This window comes from Pyricularia oryzae, chromosome 6 (assembly GCF_000002495.2).
Source record: "Pyricularia oryzae 70-15 chromosome 6, whole genome shotgun sequence".
Classification (NCBI taxonomy): Eukaryota; Fungi; Ascomycota; class Sordariomycetes; order Magnaporthales; family Pyriculariaceae; genus Pyricularia; species Pyricularia oryzae.
In genome coordinates this window covers 383,693-400,710 of record NC_017853.1, presented here as the reverse complement: position 1 = coordinate 400,710, position 17,018 = coordinate 383,693, and the positions used below count along the sequence as shown (strand labels likewise).

Sequence of the window (17,018 nt, the reverse complement as noted above, 5' to 3'; positions counted from 1 at the left end):
AGGACTTGGCTTACTTCGATCTGCTGTTGGTTCGAAAGTCTGGATTAAACGGTTCCGCACCAGTTCCACGCCCTTGTGGACGCTTGGCAAAAATCAACCAAGCGCGCGGCGTCGCAACGTGGTTTGATCTTGATCGACGTCAACCATCGTACCTGGACAGCTTCAACCGCCCTACCATCAGCGGTCCATCAACACCAATCACCATGAGGTAGTTTGACGAATGCGCATCTCATACAGCCCTCTAGACTCAGTCTTCCATCAGATCATTCGCCCAAGATGTGGATATTACCTCTCATCGGATACCTCGGGACCATCCTGGGCTTTGCCTTCCTGACGCTGGCCATCGGTGCGTGTGACCCGACTCATCATACCGTACTCCAATTAGCTAAGCTTTGCATACTTTGTTACTGACATTGAATCGCACTACTGCAGCTTCGGGTCTCTACTACCTCTCCGAGCTTGTCGAGGAGCACACGGTCATCGCCAAACGCATCCTACAGCGAATGATATACTCGATAATAGTCATCCAGTTGCTTCTTTGCCTCGTGGACAAGTTCCCATTCTTCTTGTCACTTCTGGGCGTCGTTTCCCATGTAGTGTATCTGGGCAACCTGCGGAGATTTCCGTTTGTCAGGCTATCGGACCCATTATTCTTGACATCGTGCAGTAAGTGTCTCTTTTTGTCTGGATGCTTAAACAAAAAAGGTGAAAGCTGACGATGCACCCCTTAGTCCTCGTCATTGTGAACCACTATTTGTGGTTCCGTCATTTCGCGGACCGCCAGCACAATGCCTACCAGAACATGACCTCCTACTACGACACCCCTTCTGGCGTGCCCACCTTCTCCGAGATCGCCTCCTACTTTGGCATCTGCGTCTGGCTGGTGCCGTTCTCGCTCTTCATAAGCCTGTCAGCTAGCGACAACGTTTTGCCGACTATGGGCAGTGAGACGCCCTCGATTGGTGGCGGCAGCGATGAGGCCAAGAGGAAAGGCCAAGGCATGGCCAAGGCCCTGGTTGACAACATCATGGCCCTATTTGCCGAAATTGGGGCTATGGGCGGATCGAGACGATCTGATCGCAGCTTTTGATGACTTATGGGTGTTTATCGGTGAGTTTTGATGTGCCTTTGTTTTCGCATTTCTACACATTTATCTTCCGTGTCCCTAGTGGCGAGCCGGTACCTCGATGCAGCATGATGTTATCCTATTTTTTAAGCTAAGATAGTATTTGACCGATCGCATCCGTCTTGGGTGCAATTGGGTTGAGACTAAAACCTGGGCTGATAATGCGTCTTTACTTGATCTTTGACTTTGTCGTTCCTGGTTCCGCACATGGCACAGTTGCTAACCTTTTCTGTTTGACAGTGCTAGCGTTTTTTTCTGTACTGTTTAGCTGTACCATGATTATGAAAAGCCTAGAGGCCAGTTTCTGTCGACTTTCTTCAATAAATAGTTATTGTCTCACTGGACTTGGGTCCCCTGACCCTGTCCACCAGGTTTCCAAACCACTACATCGACCTTGTGCTAATCTAAATTTACCTTTGACCTCTACTTGCCCACAATGATAATGCAACCAGCAGAGCTACGCACGTTGGGTTGCCGTGGCTGTTGCAATATTTACCCTGGGTGTTTATCACACGTACCGACATAACAGCAGAGGTACGTGTTCCGAACAAGATATTTCAGTTGGTGTGTTTGTCGCTGTTGTGATATAACAATGCTTCGTGGAGAGCAAGCCACTAATATAAATCAGCCATTTTACACACTTGTGTCGAGTTGCCTAATAAACAATGCCTAATGAACAAAGAACTAACCAAACATACCGGCTCTGCAACTATATGAGATAAGAGGAAAAGGAGAGAACACAAATTCGCGTGCCAATTTTGCACCTCAGACTTAATACGATACAATCATCTTGCTGCACGCCCATGCCCTACTTGGATGCAAATTCACCCTGCCATCAGACGTCTTGGTCCATATCGAAGGGTCACTCAGAAAGGGGTTCGTTTGGCTCGCTGTATAGGGGTTGAAATGTCAGCATTTGCTATTACCTGCCCTGAGAGTACAAAACCGCCAAATGCCGCTGGGTGGTAAGATAACCTGCCACGACCTTCCCCAGGCATGGTTGGATCACCCAACAATATATAACATTTGATCGACGTTGCAGGTGTGCAAGGTAAATGATAAAAAGAGGATGACAGGGTCGGATAACGGACCAGTTAGACAAGGAGAAATGGTTGAACCATGAAATATAAAGTGAACTGTTGAGGTACCACGAGGGAAATGTGAAACTGGACGGCAATCCAGCTGGCAGGAAAGGGGTGGATGGCGTAAAAGGGAACGACAAAAAAAAAAGAGAAGAAGAGAAGCCCAAGTGGGAAAGGTAGTGCAATCACTGGCGACACTACTGGGACGTGATCGTTCAGAAAGAAAGGAATGTGGAATGCACCTAGGTTCACGAAAGTCGAGATGGGCGAGAAGGTAAGTAAGGTAAGGTGTAGGGTGCAAATGAAGATGATTACAGAACTCACCCATAAGCAACAGCCTGGCAGGGTCAAATGGCATTGTGTGATAAGGCGTTTGTGACGCCGGTTGAGGATGGTGTCTTGCCTCCCCCAGCGGCGGCGGTTGATTGGGACGGGCCCTGCTTCACCATGCTGATTGTGTTGAAAGGAGTGTCTTGCTTGGGTTCGTTGCGCCACTGGTTGAGAGCGTAGGAGGATGGATCGCCTGAGTAGTAGGAAGTCTCTGACGATGCAGATTTCGAATGCCAGGCGCGATCAACTGGGATCCATGTGGTGTTGGAGCTGGGCTTTGACATGGTAGCGGTTGAGGATGTATGTTCGAGGCTTTGAGGATCTAAGACGGGAGCTAGACGATGAATGAATATGGCAAGACATGGTCACGAAAAAGGAGGGAATAGCCTCCTTTTGAATTGCTTGGGAAAATACGTCTGCTTTCTTGCTGGCTTGGGAGGGATGATGGTGTCGCCGTCAGCGCATGTAATGTTGTCGAGACCCAGGAATGATGAATCTCATTGCCATCCGCCATCCATAAGCTGGGTACCTTCCGAACTACGAATTTACTAATCCCGTCCACAAGACTGACTAGTCTAGTTATGTAGGCCAATAGAAACGAAACGATGGGGGCCCCACCTTCCATCTGGCTGCAGGTCGTCTTTTGGGAGAGAAAGGAGGCGTCTGTATCCGTAGAGCTTTTCGACTTCATCAACCATGGGGCAAATCATTATCATCGGATTACCCCGAACCCCCTTGCTTTTGGAGCACCGTTTCGCTCAGCTAGGTATGACACTAATGCTATTGACATCGTCCACTATCTGGTCCACTTCCGTCTGCGACTGCAGGCCTGACTTTCTTCAAATGGTACCTTTGTTGTCGATTTGTTGATGAGCGGGTTTTTATCCTTTGGACGCTTTATTGGGCGACCGGGAGAAAACCAATGAAATCCGCAATAAGCCTGGCAACCTTGCAAAGCCTGGATGGGAGCTTAAGTGAGGAAGTGAGGTGCTCACGCCGAATTTTCTCAAGCGTATTAGGGCTTTTTTTCTTGTTCTGGATGAGGTGGTAGGAGTCCGGCTGAGGGACAGTTAGTTCCTCGTACGAAGTAGTATTCGGGGAACCGAATATTTGGATGGCGACAACTCACCGACATTGCTGGCCTGCTACGGAGACAGGGATATCAATGGTAGTTGAGAATTTGCTGTACCTATGGGGTAAGCTGGAGCTTCCCCGACGCACCCTCAAATGTTTCATGCACGAGAGCGGATACTGACACACTGCCCGGGATCCAGGAAAAGCCTTAACCACCCATGTACCTACCTACTTTTCTAGGTACCTTAAAGTTGTTGCCACTTACAATTGCGAGGTACGCAGCTAAGGTCGGCTTGGTCGACAGCACATTACCTTGTTTCTTAGGAATGACCTCCGGACGCGGCCATTGAAGATGGACTCCACCAACCTTTGTCGCACTGTCGTGTAGCCTACTTCTCCCTTATGCCCAGGTTCGATGGAATGGAGTGAACTAAGAATCTATCTTGGGCTTATTTCATTCGCTAACCGCCACGAGTCCCTTGCAGGTTTCCAATGAGATGATTACTAAAGCTCCGGAAGATTGGTGACAAGGCGCATGCGTGGGTGGCTTGACGAAATGTAAGGACTGTACAATGGAAGGGGAAAAAGGAAAGTGTTTCCCTTTGCCATACTTAGTAGTGTACTGTACCTTGCCATGAAGGTCTCGCCCAAACAAATGTGGCGTTGCAGTGGTTTTCTCCTTTTCGGGGCTTTCGTGCCCCAAGCTCCGGTGCCTATAGATAGATGCCCAGTATCGAGGGTGGGATAACGCGATCATCCTTGGCAGGTACATACAGTTAGCGGCTTGCAGCAACTGGCACACTTGTTATGCCAGTACATGCTCGTCACCCTCCACGTCTTGAGCTCCAAAACATAGTATCAGCAATCTTTAGTTACTCTCCACTGTTCTGCTGAAACCAAGACCCGACTGATGTACGGCAAATGGTCTTGAAGACCATGAGGCACACAACAAACAATGTAGTATGTTCGTATATGGACCAGAATGAGTCGCATTTTCGAGATCAAGAATGAAAAAAAAGGCAAGAAAAAATACAGAGGAAAAAAAAGGAGAAAAAAAAAGAAAGACATGAAAAAGCGTACTACCGTAGCTCTTTGTCGGTCGGTCTCCAGTAATATCTCTCTTGGCCTTCCTGTTTTTTTTTCTCTTTTTTTTCCTTCTGGCGTTGCGATGGCGTCTATGGCATTGCTTTTTCCCACTCTACCCCTGTTTGCTACCTCCTTATGCCCACCCTCTTCTCTCAGTCAGTGAAGGATGGCTCGAGGTGCGCCGCCAAGGTCACATGCAAATTCGGTGCTTGTCACGATTCCTTGATGATGCAGCGTTTCTCTCTTTTTTTTTCTCTCTTTTTTAGAAAATGGGAGCACAGTGTGAGAGGGGTTCGTACAACTGCGGCTCTGCAGCCAAAAAAAGACTGAACAGCCAGAGCTGCCTTACTGCGAAGGGTAGGACATCAAGCCCCATTCTTCCCTCCCATATACCCGAGGTACATACCCAATGTACATTGAGCTCGAACCGGTAAAAGATAGGTAAGGTAGGTACCTACTGTATCTCAGCTGCAGAGAACCGATCAAGCGCCTTTCTTCCGTCGCCCACCTTACCCACCTTGCCTCTTACCTACCTAGGTATAGGTACCTGCTTTGTAACTGTGCCAAATTTCGACTTGCATCACACCTATCAGGATGACGGAACTCAGCGTTGAATTCGATATGTGCCATGGTCTTGCAGCAAGCCAGCCATTTGCCAATACTAGGGTGCCTTTTGTTTTCCTCCCGGGGACTCGGGGCGATAAAAATTAGGTTAGGCTTCCCAAAAAGGTACAGTAGCTTCCGACAGGTAAAAATAAAAATGCTCGTAATGCAAAACTGACAGTGACAGATAGGCGCGTTTGGCAGGTTAGGGAATTTGGGCTGAGGCGCGGCACACCGCCTAACCAAATGCTCGGATTGGGCAAGGAATGCAGATAAGAACCCGGCCTCCTAAACACAATTTACCCGGCCGTTGCTGTAGCGGTCGGGAGGAACGGATGACAGACAGGATAGACGCCAATGATTCGGTACAAGATAAACGTGGAAGTTGGCGCAGAAGAAAAAAAGAACATGGACGATTTTAATAACAAGTAGGGCGGGAAACTCAAGCATATAACAGTCATACTGATAATGGAAAACGCCCCATCTATCTTGCTGCTTGTAACCAGAAAAACACACCTAAAGGAAAAAAAGGAACATTATAGATTGCGTAAACCTTTCCCTAGTCTAACATATGCGCCCATTGGCACCTCTCACGTGTATATAGTGCTTCCAAGCATTTTTATAATGGCAGCTACCTGCGCACGAGTCCCTGTGATCATTCCATGCTAGTAGGAAAGTCATAGCTCTAAGCTCTTTTTGGAGAGAACACACAGTTAATCTGTGAAGATGTCTATTCATCTAGATTAGGTGTTGTGCCCCTATACATAGACTATTACGAATGTTCACAAGGTTCCATGGCTCGTATCCTTTCTGGCGCAAAACTTAAGATTCCATGGGGAAAAAAAGAAAAGAGGAAAAAACATTCTCAGGCCCTGCTTGGCTGTGCGAGATGGTCTATTCTACTCTACACATTTTAACGCTGGTAAATAAATATCCTGACCCGTGTGTATACAACAGCCCGTATTTCTGCAGTGCTTGCTGCCGCTGGCTTTATCTCGGACATGGCTTGAGCTGATACGCAGAAGTTTCACGAAACCAATTCCCTTGTAGTTTTTGCGTTCAATTTTCAGCTCGCAAAGGCGTGTGTACAGATATGTTGAAAAAGATGGAAGACAGAGGAGGACGGAGGGAGGCAAAGTTACCAAGGCAAGTGCATAGAAGATGGTGATCCGAAGAGGGTGAACTGCCACTGTTTGCCACTGCCCGTCAGTCTCACAAAGAAGGGGAAAAACCTGGATTGGGAATTGTCCTGATTTGAGACCGTGCCAAAAATATCCACCCACACCAGAGGTTGCAGCCTATCCGTACGGACTTGTAAGTAGGTACGTTTCTGATCAAGGCTTAGAAAAGAGTAGCGGTCAATGGAGAGGAAAATTTCGGTGTTGAATGCGTGAATCACATTTAGGTTGTTTGCCTTAATTTCTTTTTTCTCTTTTTTTTTTTTGCTTGACTTGTCGCGCAAGCCATCCAATGGAAAGGAGGTTGCCGTTGGGCCGTACAAGCTCTTCTTTACTACGGCAAAGGCATGAACTGCACACTTTCCGACTTGTTGCGGCTCTGCATGGGTCGCAAATGGGTCGCACACAAGACTCTCGAGTCTTTCCCAGGAAGAGAGGCCTCATTCCAATGTGCACCGCATCCTTGGGTCGGGTTGCTATTGGCCAATCATAGTTTTCAGCTGCTTCTCGAAACCCAATGAGAAGGTTCAAAAGAAAATCTTGGCCGCCTTAGCTGTAATCAAGGCAGCCAGCCAATTTTGTGAACAGCGAGGTTCGCCCGTAGACACAAGCATGTTTACAACGGTATATTTTCCCGTCCTGAAAACCTTCAGCTATATATAGCCTGAATCCCGAGCCAACGCTTAGGCCACGCTAAGGCAGCAATGACTTGCTTCAGCCAATTTGTTTTGGCAAATCCGCACGTTACAACGAATGGATCTCGAACACAACAATTCGCAAAGCCCGCCTAAGACTCCTGCGCCCATGGCACAAAAGGCAATGCCATGTTGGGAAAACGCGGATCGCCACCTATACAGTCCCGAATCACGTTCTGGCTCCTGATATCATCCGCACCCAGAATCTCCATCCCGTCCGGCCGGGTGAGGTTGACACCGAGCGCCGAGCAGCCCTGCGCATTGACGTACATGATACGCATCGGGATGTAGTCGCCCTGTTTCCCATTGCCGACAAGTGTCAGTGTTTGGCCGCAACGACGATACAAATCCTCGCACGCGCAGGATCGAAAAAAAGGGGGGCAAAGAACCGACCTGTGTAGCATTGAAGCTATAACTCTGCCAACCATCCAACCCACCGTCGTCATCCTCCGAGGCCGACTGCGCCACCACCGCTGCGTTGCTCCAGTCCCACCCCGAGACGGCGTACTGCCCGAACCACGCGGCGACGAGATCGCTACCGGCCACGTTGAGGGTGTAGTTGCCCGTCTCCTCCGCGACCAAGTAGCCCCTGTGCTGGACGACCGAGTACGTGGCGTGCGAGGCGTTGCCCTGCGCGACGCCGTCCACCACCGCCGGGGAATCGTCGCACGCTCCCGACTCGCTGCCGTACGTGATGCGGAGCGAGGTGCCCGTGGTGGTCGGCTCGAGGCCCTTGACCGCGTCGGTCGAGAACTGGTCCTGGTAGTCCCCCTGCATGGTGTTATTCGGCACCTGGCCCTGGCCTGCGCCGTTGGTGAGGGCGTAGTATGCCCACTGGTGCGATGCCAGACTGTCAGTTGCTAGGAACCTTGTGTTCTTAAGGGGGGGACCGGGGTGGGGATGGGAGGAGGAGTGGTATGTGACAGCAGTCAGATAGCAGGTACCTCTAGACCCGGCATGCAGATCCGTGGGCTGAAGTGCAATGTGACGGTGGGCGAGGCGGCGGTCAGTCCCGCGAGGGCAAGGAAAGCTGCCGGCAACATTGCGCTGGATGGGTGTCAGATTTCGCAGTGGTGGAAAAAAATATGGACAAAAGAAGACTCAGCGAGATCTCCCAAGCATTCGATCCAAGACTATCTCCAAATATTGTATTTGAACCGGGTGGATTTGGTTCTAGATATGTCGATATCGAGTGAGTATCATGAACGAGCCGAACATCAAACAAGCCAGCAGCAGATATCCAAATTTATATGAGCTCGCGCGTCTTGAAGGCTCAAGCTCATCATGAGCAAAGCAACAGTATTCGGTGCCGTTTCCAGGCCATAAAGGTCGTCATCAATGACTAATGTTGAATCAAGCATTGACGAGATCTGCGTGCCACTTGTACCTAACGCTGACAGCAAGGGAGATATACGAATATCCCAATACCGGCTTGTGGGCAGTAGCGTCCTACGTCCGGCCTAATCGTGTCGTCGCCGTGCCAAGTGCAAATCTGCAAGGCTCCGGCCGCGCTACTAGAACTGTTAATCTGGCCTAGAAGTTTCCCGAACGCCAAACTCTCGCATTAAACTCAAGCTACTGGAGTGTTAGTGTAGCCTTGCAAGGTCCAGTTGCGGTTGAACGGAACGGTCTTGACAATAGGACCCCAAACAGTTTGACAACCGAATCGCTGCAGTAAAATCAAGCTCTCACAAGCTCTTACAGATGACGCGGCGTTTAACCCTAGACTAGATTGTATATTTTTGGACGTTAACACAAATACGAATCCCCAGTTAGGAAGTGTATGGGCTGGTCGTAATAAGACTCCTTGACCAGAGTGTGGAATTGCGTGTGCTCGTAATCTTAATCTAGGGATAGTCTTGATCGTAAATGGCCATTGCAGTACGCCTGATATTGAGGAGTACAAATGATAATTGGCCCCATAGTCCTCCCTGTCCATCCTTCTTTTTGTTGTGTTCCCTCAGACCCAAATTCCATTCCCGAGGATCCCAATCGCCGAACCAAAGAGAAAATTCCACGAATAAAGAAACAATATCTGATGGTGAAAATGTCTTGTAACGAAAGAGAAAAAAGATGTCGATTGGTTGACAGTTGGATGATTTGAAATAGAACAAGCAAAAGAAATTCTGGTTAAGTGGCAGAGGGGGGAATAAAGAAACGTAAGTGGAGAGGAGGCTAGTAACAGTGCGAGATTGCTTGCTGGCGGCAACAAAATTTGTTTAAAATGTGGTGATACGAATTCGTCGGAGTATGTTCTCCATTTCGTATGTTGTTTTCTAGGTGATATCCCAGACGACAGTGAAGGTCGGGTGATTTGGCTGTTGAGGGTTGTTGATAATTCCAAGGGAGAGCGGCAAGGGACGGAAAGACTCTTTAGCTCTATGAAATAGCACTGATAACCATGGATCTATCAATCTCAAAGTCCACCAAAGTGCATCCCAGGTTCGTAGCTACCGTCCGGGTCAAGGAGTCACGAGAGCGCAGCCAGCTTCTGAAGCGCAGTGAGGACGCCTATGTTCAAATCTGTCAGCCAAACAAAACACCAATTTCTCGCAAATGCCGTTTCAGAGGGCCAAAATGCAGTCACTTACCGCTGACACCTTGAGTCAATGTAGCTCTTGCCTCTGTGTTACGGCTTCCAAGGCTGACGGTGACTACGTCTTTCACGGTGCCTTCCTCGCCGAGCTGGTTGGCCCACTTGAAGACCTTCTCGTCTTCACGTCCGTCACCCACGACCATCAAAAAGTCGGGCGAGAGGTCACCGCTTCGCAGGTCGTCAAAGATCTTCTCTGCCGCCGTCCCCTTGGTCCAGTCGACCGGCTCGACGACGACGCATCCGTCGAGAGCGACAGCGTGGACCCGCTGCGACTCGCAGGCGTCGTTGATGTGCGACGCGCAGTCGCTGGCCTGTCTCGCGGCGGCCTCGTAGTCCTCGGCGTTCTTGTAATGGAAGACCAGGCTGCATCGGCGCTCTTCGACTTCGGCTCCGGGCGTTCGCTCAAGGAAGTATGTCATAATACCCCTGACCGACTCCTTCCAATTCTTGATATGTCCTGCATCCGCCATCTCGGTCCACGAATCGGCACCACACTTGCGGAGGAGGCAGCCATTCTCGGCGATCAAGCCTAGGTTAGGGATACGGGCACGGAAAAGGCGATCGAGCTCTTCGGGGCGGCGACCCGACATGACGTAAATGGTGTTTTGCTCGTCGAGGAGGAGGTCCGAGAGGACATCGAGGGTGCGCTGGGGATTGGTGTCAGTGTACTGAATTGGGTCACCTGGTCGCATAGTCTTGTTTAAAGTGGTATAGGGGCTACTTGGGCGAATAGGGGACAAGACGTTGGACTCAACATCTCGGATTGTAGTAGGGGGCTGGTGAGTAACGATTGTGGGAGGAGATGCAAGGGTAAGTGGGCCCAGCCGCGGATGGACAATATGCTGCCGCCCTTCTGGCTGTCCCTGCTGCCCTGCCGACAAGGGATTAGTAGAGGTGGCGTTCTGTACCTGTGGGCTGACGGGAATGATCTGGTTGACTGGCCCCCAGCTGACCAAAGTTCCCTCGTAGTCGAGGATGAACAGCCTCTTGCTGCTTCGCTTATACTGCGCCGAGAGCGACGCAACCGACAACCTGGGCACCGAGGTCTGGTCGCGGCGGTGCTGCTCCTCGTGGACACGGTCCAACCGAAGCATAAACTCGGTGAACCAGTGGGCACCCGTGTGGTGACTAACCGCCTGGTACAACTTTGTCCACCTGCGCTCCTTCTCCTCGGCCGACATCTCCAGCGCCTTCTTGATCGCGTCTGCGCAGGCCCGATAGTCCCACGGGTTGACGCTTAACTCGTTGCCGCCAAAGAGACTGGATGTGCCAGTGAACTCGGAAAGGATCAGCGACCCATGCTTCTTGTCGTTGCTGTTCTTGCCATCCTGGCAAGCCAAAAACTCGTGCGAGGTCAGGTTCATGCCCTCACGCTGGCTGGTGATCATCAGTGCGTCTGCGATGGTGAGTAGTGCCAGGTACTGAGCATATCCTATGTCTTGCTTCAGGTAAGTGACCGGCTGGTATGTCAGGCTCGCCCATGACGAGTTGACACGCGTGACAATGTCGGAAACTGTCGCATCCAGCTCGGATTTCTCGCTGGTAGATAATGCCACCTGAATAAGCATCGTCTTGCCGCGCCACTCGGGGTTCTGGTTGAGGAACAGCTCATATGAGAGAAGCTTCTGCCTGACGCCGCGCACATGGTCCAGCTTGTCACGTGCGACAATGAGATGCTTGCCCTCGTATTGTTTCCGCAACTTGTTCACCCATTCCAGAACTTGGGGTTCCTTGCGGTGCTCGCTCAATGCAACGGGGTCAATGCCGATGGGCATGTTGATCACATCGACAAAGCGGTCTTCAAGTTGCAGGCCATCAGGTGTGGCTTCGGCTGAGAGGATGCGGCTGCAAGTCTGCAGGAAGTGACGAGTGTACTCGTGGATTTGGAAGCCCACGAGGTTGGCGCCAAGCATACCCTCAAGCAGTTCCCTACGTACCGCCAGACAGCGAAAGACTTCCGATGAGGGGAAAGCCACGTGCAGGAAGAAGCCAATCTTGGCATCTGGCAGCTTCTTGCGGATCATCCCGGGAACCAGGAGCAAATGATAGTCATGGACCCAAATGACGTCTCCTCGCTTCCAGTTCTTGACAATCTTGTCAGCCACAGCCTGGTTCACGTTGACGTAGTACTTCCACGAGTGATCCTCGTACGCCTTGCTCTTGGGGTTGTCGGGGATCTGGTAGTGGAACACCGGCCACAGGATCTGCTTGCAAAAGTGCGAGTAGTGGCCGTCAAAGTCCTTATCCGAGCACCACACAGCTAGGCAGTCGTGTTCCGTTGCAAGCCTATCCTCAATGTCTTGCTTCTGCTGCGTGCCGTCGAGCGCGTCCGTTGGCATTCCCAGAGTGCCAACATAGGTGTGATCACCAAGTTTGCCCTCCCTTGCAGCAGCCTCGGCGGCGTTGCGGAGGCCGCCATTGCCCTGGTCTGCGTTCACTATGGTGTAGTCAGCTTGCGCAAAGACCCGATCGTGGCTATCGCTTCGGGTCAGAGACAGCGGCTGCTTGACCCCCATGCGACCCAGCTCTCGTGCTTTAAGCGCCAGGGTCTTGTTGTGGTTGAGGAGCGATGACGGGGGCGGGGAGTTGGCCCGCGACATGGGTTGATCCCGACGGGCGCCCCATGTTGGCGATCCGCGGTCTGCAGGGCCACGCTGCTTTCCGGCATCGGTAGGTGCGGGGAACTGGGGTACGGCGAGGCCATCCTCGTTGGCAAAAATGTCTTCTGCGGCGGGGCGTTCTTCGATCGGAGTCTCAGGGGGCGTGATGTCCTTGAAGAGGCTGGGCTGTTTCGCGTGCGATGGCGACTTAAGCCCACCGGCCGGAACGTCGCCCTTCGCCCTGTCCTTATCAAGTGCCGGCGGCGGTGCACTTCTCGACGGTGTGCCCGGAAGCCTGAAGTGGACCGTCTTGGGGAGAAATCTGGGCGGTTAGACGGCAATTGTTAGTTCGCAGATACTTTTTTCTCGATATGCAGCCTAATGACTTCATGATGACGTGTGCAACAAAGACACCAACCACCAAATTCTCAATGAGGTTCATGACTGCCAATCAGACTTGACGTACAGTGAAGCAATAAAAACTGTCATTTTGAGTCTGTAAGTTTGTAATGGAGGGCCGGGCCACTTCGAGTTCGTCCACACTTTCTTCCAACACCGTGCCTTCGCACGGGTTTCAGATGTTATAGAAGTCGAACACTCGATATCATCAGAAAAGTCGATTTGTCGTAGCGTCTTCTATTCTGGGAACGAAGTCCAATATGTAGATTGCAACGAGTTCGGTATCTCGGCCGGATGATGGGCGGGGTCCTTTATGCTTTAATGTAGAGTCGAGACGACTTGTCTGGGTAAGGTGTCTCTCAATACGGCCTTGTAGTAGCTCGACCTCTTTTCGCCGGGCACGGTCCGGCAAGGTTTGAGGGGAGAGGAAAAAACGAATCGGCGGCGCAGGAACGAGGAGTTAGCCTTTTGACAAATTGTCGAGGAAGCTTTGCGGCTTGCAACGCCCAGCGAGTAAAAGTCCGGATCTTTGTCGCGTTTCTTTTTATTTCCTAATGCGAGCGTATAAGCTGAGTTTCAGACCTTGGCACTATATGTAGCCTCAAGGGAAAAGTAAATGGGATGATAAAAGAAAAGAATAGGGGCGTTGTATACAGTAGTAGGTTTTACGGTCCACTGCCAGTAGAATGAACATGGAAACAAACCTGAAGCAAAAGAAAGTCCTGCTGGGGAAAAAGACAATTAAAGATCAGAAAGTGGAAGGTACTACCATCCAGGATCAAATGCCCATTAAAACATGCCAGAATAACACACGGCCGCGGAAGGGAGAGAAAAAAATGTCTGACGTAACGAAGGACCTAGCTCGCTGCTAAATTTGCGGGACGACCGAGGGGTAAGACAAGGGGGAAGGCTTCCATGCATGGTACAGTAGAAGCTACGAGGATCATCTACTTACCCAGCTTCTCTTCTGCGTTGGAAGCAGAGAGATAAACTCGAAGAAAAAAAAAAGTGCTATCGGCACGCCGGTATGAAGTGAAGAAGGTAAAAGAAACAAAAGAGGAGGATTTGTTCCGGAATACAGCGTAGTGCCTGGATGATCAATTGACAAAAGATAAAATACAACCGGGACTCAACACCAGCCAAGTTCAAAAGAATTGGGGACGGACCAGGCAGGGGTCAAATAGCGGGCTTGGATGGTGGGATGAAAGTGGATGACCTGCGTGGATGGAAGAGAAGAAAAAATATGGACATGCCTTCCCCGTTATTTTATTTCCCATGTGGGATGGCCATTTCTCGGGTGTTCTGCAATGGTCCATATGTACCTACCATACAGAACACATGGGTGCAACGATACCACGTAAGGTCTCTCCCCTCCATCAACAACGATTTTCTCTCCAGTGTCAGATCACAGCCCAATCCAGACAGAGCCACACACACACACAGAGCTGCTGAAACGGACGAGCTTTCACTAACAGGCAGGCGGCACAGGTTCGGCCAACCAAGACTGTCTGCTGCATGGTGAGCTAGGCGGCGTCGTGGAAGTCACTAGAACTAGTGGTGTACCCCTATTGTACCACCATGTTTCTGTCTAATCGTCACAGTCACTATGATGCACTTGGTCCTATTAAACTAAGTATCGAATGGGGTCAACAAACGCTCCTACCATTATGCATGACATCCTATGTACCTACGATCTTTTGTAAATACCAATATAGTAATGTAATTTCACGCATCCAAGTGGGGCAGCATACACGCGAGAGACAACCATATACATCAGCAAAAAAGCGACAACTCATAAGAAGTAAACAGGCTTGACAGACAAGCTGACTTTCCTGTCTGCACGCTCACGCATCCGATCAATCATTGGTTTGTCTGACCTAGGATCCATGGGCAATCCGGGATTGGATACGGTAGAACAGGATATAAAATAAAAATCACAACAACAGCAACACAAAAAAAAAAAAAAAAAAAAAAAAAGTAAGATCATCCTCGGCACCTTAAAGCCGCTTGGTATATCCATGTTCAGACTTGGCTGGCAGGCTACTCGAGATAGGAAATCATTATTTCCGTAGACCCGAAAAAGGTAGCTTGGCACGGGCCAGGCGATTTGAAATTGGGACAACAAAAAAATAACACTATCTAGTAATTAAGAAAGAAAGAAAGAAAGGAACAAAGAGCGACGAGTTTTTTTTTTTTTATGCACGGACCCAGCTTCACGATGCCCCGGTTGGTGTTTTGGGCTGCGACCATGTATTCACAGCAACAGTAACCCACTGAGAAATGGCGTCTTTGCTTTTGCACCCTGGGAAAAAATCAAATTATTGCAGCCCAACGGTGCGTCGGGCAGTTCTCAGCCGTTAAAAACTCTGTGGCTGATTGCCCTTTAGAATTTTGTATCCTGTGACGTCTTGGGCTACGGACTAGATTTTGCGTCAACCGGGGCCAGTAAAATTGTGCAGCAACGCCTCGTGGTCCCTGTCGCTGACGACACCGACCACTTAAATGCCGAAGTCATATCATCGTCACTTAGCAGTATTTAGTACGTACCGTCCACTATACTTCCAGCTACCAGGCTGCCTTTTCGTTTCAATACGGAGAAATTTCGCCTTATCCGTTCCTACGTCTCTTTAGGTCTTTTTTTTTTTTTTGCTGGTCTGCCCGCCTGAAACAACCCGCTCCTACGATTGTTACTTGAAATTTCAGCTTACTTTGCCTTGTCTGCTAGCTTTTCGAAACAAACGCAAGACATGCCTGCTCACAAAACCCATGCTTCATCGTCACGTAACAAAACATCGTGGGATTTCCAAAATCGGCTAACGCCGTTTTGCACGGGCCTGCTCTGTATTTACCTTACCAACTTACCTAGGGTCCCCCCTTGCGGGTGATCACCATGAGAAACCCGAATTATTCCGATCTCGGACCAGGGCGATTGCCAAGACAAAAAAGACAGGCTAAATGGGTTCCCAGCCTTGGGTCCCGGCGGCTCGCGACATCGCGTCTAATGCCTCGACGATATCTAATGGGATACGCGCCGTAGAGCGTGATCTGAGGCATTTATTTCCGCTCCCGTCTTGGTCGCGAAAGGGAAGTGCTGGATCATGGACAAGTCAGATCCGACTCTTGACCCTTTCCTCCGAAATTATGTTCTCAACAGCACCTATACTTTAGACCTTGAACCCCACTCACATCGAATCTATTATGGCTGACAACGGCAAGCGAAGTAGATTTTTTTTTCCTGCTTGTTGTTTTTTGTCCCGCTCTAATTTCAATCACGTCAATTTCCGGTGGGTTGCAAGCCCAGGTTCGAATTCCTTGCTCATCCGCAATACCACGTACCGTACAATCCTTTTTTGCCCACAAAACCCTGTATCCTGGAGAATGTCAAAGGCTGGCCCGGGCCGTCGAACCTCGGCCAGGCGGGACCCAAGGTTTGAGTTGTTGTACTTTGTACTTCAAATTAAGTCAAGTCGTACCAATGGAAGGATGAAAGTTATCCACTTTTTGCCTGCCGAAGCAGAAAGACATTGGCTGCGTATCACCTGCATCAAGTGAGCGCCCAAGCTACCCTGTTTTGTGCACCTGCAGCTCCATTGGACCTTTTGGAGAGTTGCCGAACCTCCCTCCGTGTGGTCTGGTGACATGGCGATGGCCTGGAGGCTGTGCGTGCATGCTTGGACGTCCAGGAATAGAAGATAAAGACGGCCAATAGCCCGCAAACGAGGCTGCCTGGCAACTGGATATGAAAAAGAAAAAAAAAAGAAAGAAAGAAAAAGACCACATTCACCATGGCCGCGCACACAGGTCCACCACGGCCTTGTTCTATTGTGGTACGGAAAAAACGGTAGGTACCAGGTAGTCTCAAATGCATATCATCCTGGCATGCATACCTTACCTTACCAATTCACAATGCACCAGCCAGGCCTCCAACCCCGCGTTGCCATCGCCTGGGGATGGCCCCGCAGTTCCTCATCTGCAAAGGCTGTGGCTCATAACAATAACGCTGGCTCATCAAAATAATGTATATCACGTCGCCCCAGCACAACCACCGACCGACCCGTCCATACAGCACCTGTCGGGGAGTGTGTTGCCAAGAACCACGTGGCATTTGTCTTGAGGAGAATTTATTCTTTTTTCCTCTCTTTCCTCTTACAAATGACCCGGGCCAGACTAAGGGTCCGGATGGCTGGTTTGTGACGAAAAACTACAGTCACCCTGTTCTGTCAAGCCTGTATGTATGTAGCCGCTTGGG

The 17,018-nt window shown here is 50.2% G+C and overlaps 5 protein-coding genes across 5 annotated transcripts; 3 read left to right on the top strand and 2 right to left on the bottom strand.

Moving 5' to 3' along the window:
* The first annotated feature begins 56 nt into the window (after positions 1-56).
* On the top strand, positions 57-1,494 carry MGG_08706 (uncharacterized protein). Its single transcript, XM_003719226.1, has 4 exons — positions 57-346; positions 433-666; positions 732-1,110; positions 1,367-1,494. The coding sequence occupies exons 1-3, from the start codon at positions 277-279 to the stop codon at positions 1,088-1,090; spliced, it is 663 nt and encodes a 220-aa protein (XP_003719274.1). The 5' UTR covers positions 57-276; the 3' UTR covers positions 1,091-1,110; positions 1,367-1,494.
* Positions 1,495-2,470: 976 nt separating this feature from the next.
* On the top strand, positions 2,471-3,371 carry MGG_14116 (uncharacterized protein; the record flags this gene model as incomplete). Its single annotated transcript, XM_003719225.1, has 3 exons — positions 2,471-2,482; positions 2,776-2,838; positions 3,126-3,371. 3 exons carry the CDS (start codon positions 2,471-2,473, stop codon positions 3,369-3,371), a joined length of 321 nt encoding a protein of 106 aa, XP_003719273.1.
* A 39-nt stretch (positions 3,372-3,410) lies between these two features.
* On the top strand, positions 3,411-4,275 carry MGG_17581 (uncharacterized protein). The gene is made up of 3 exons (XM_003719224.1): positions 3,411-3,734; positions 3,813-3,886; positions 4,098-4,275. The coding sequence occupies exons 1-3, from the start codon at positions 3,653-3,655 to the stop codon at positions 4,137-4,139; spliced, it is 198 nt and encodes a 65-aa protein (XP_003719272.1). The 5' UTR covers positions 3,411-3,652; the 3' UTR covers positions 4,140-4,275.
* Positions 4,276-7,363: 3,088 nt separating this feature from the next.
* On the bottom strand, positions 7,364-9,151 carry MGG_14117 (uncharacterized protein; the record flags this gene model as incomplete). The annotated part of the gene is made up of 4 exons (XM_003719223.1): positions 7,364-7,470; positions 7,612-8,008; positions 8,589-8,688; positions 9,141-9,151. The coding sequence occupies 4 exons, from the start codon at positions 9,149-9,151 to the stop codon at positions 7,364-7,366; spliced, it is 615 nt and encodes a 204-aa protein (XP_003719271.1).
* A 493-nt stretch (positions 9,152-9,644) lies between these two features.
* Positions 9,645-12,859, bottom strand: MGG_14118 (uncharacterized protein; the record flags this gene model as incomplete). The annotated part of the gene is made up of 4 exons (XM_003719222.1): positions 9,645-9,685; positions 9,766-10,417; positions 10,679-12,692; positions 12,837-12,859. 4 exons carry the CDS (start codon positions 12,857-12,859, stop codon positions 9,645-9,647), a joined length of 2,730 nt encoding a protein of 909 aa, XP_003719270.1.
* Positions 12,860-17,018: the final 4,159 nt, after the last annotated feature.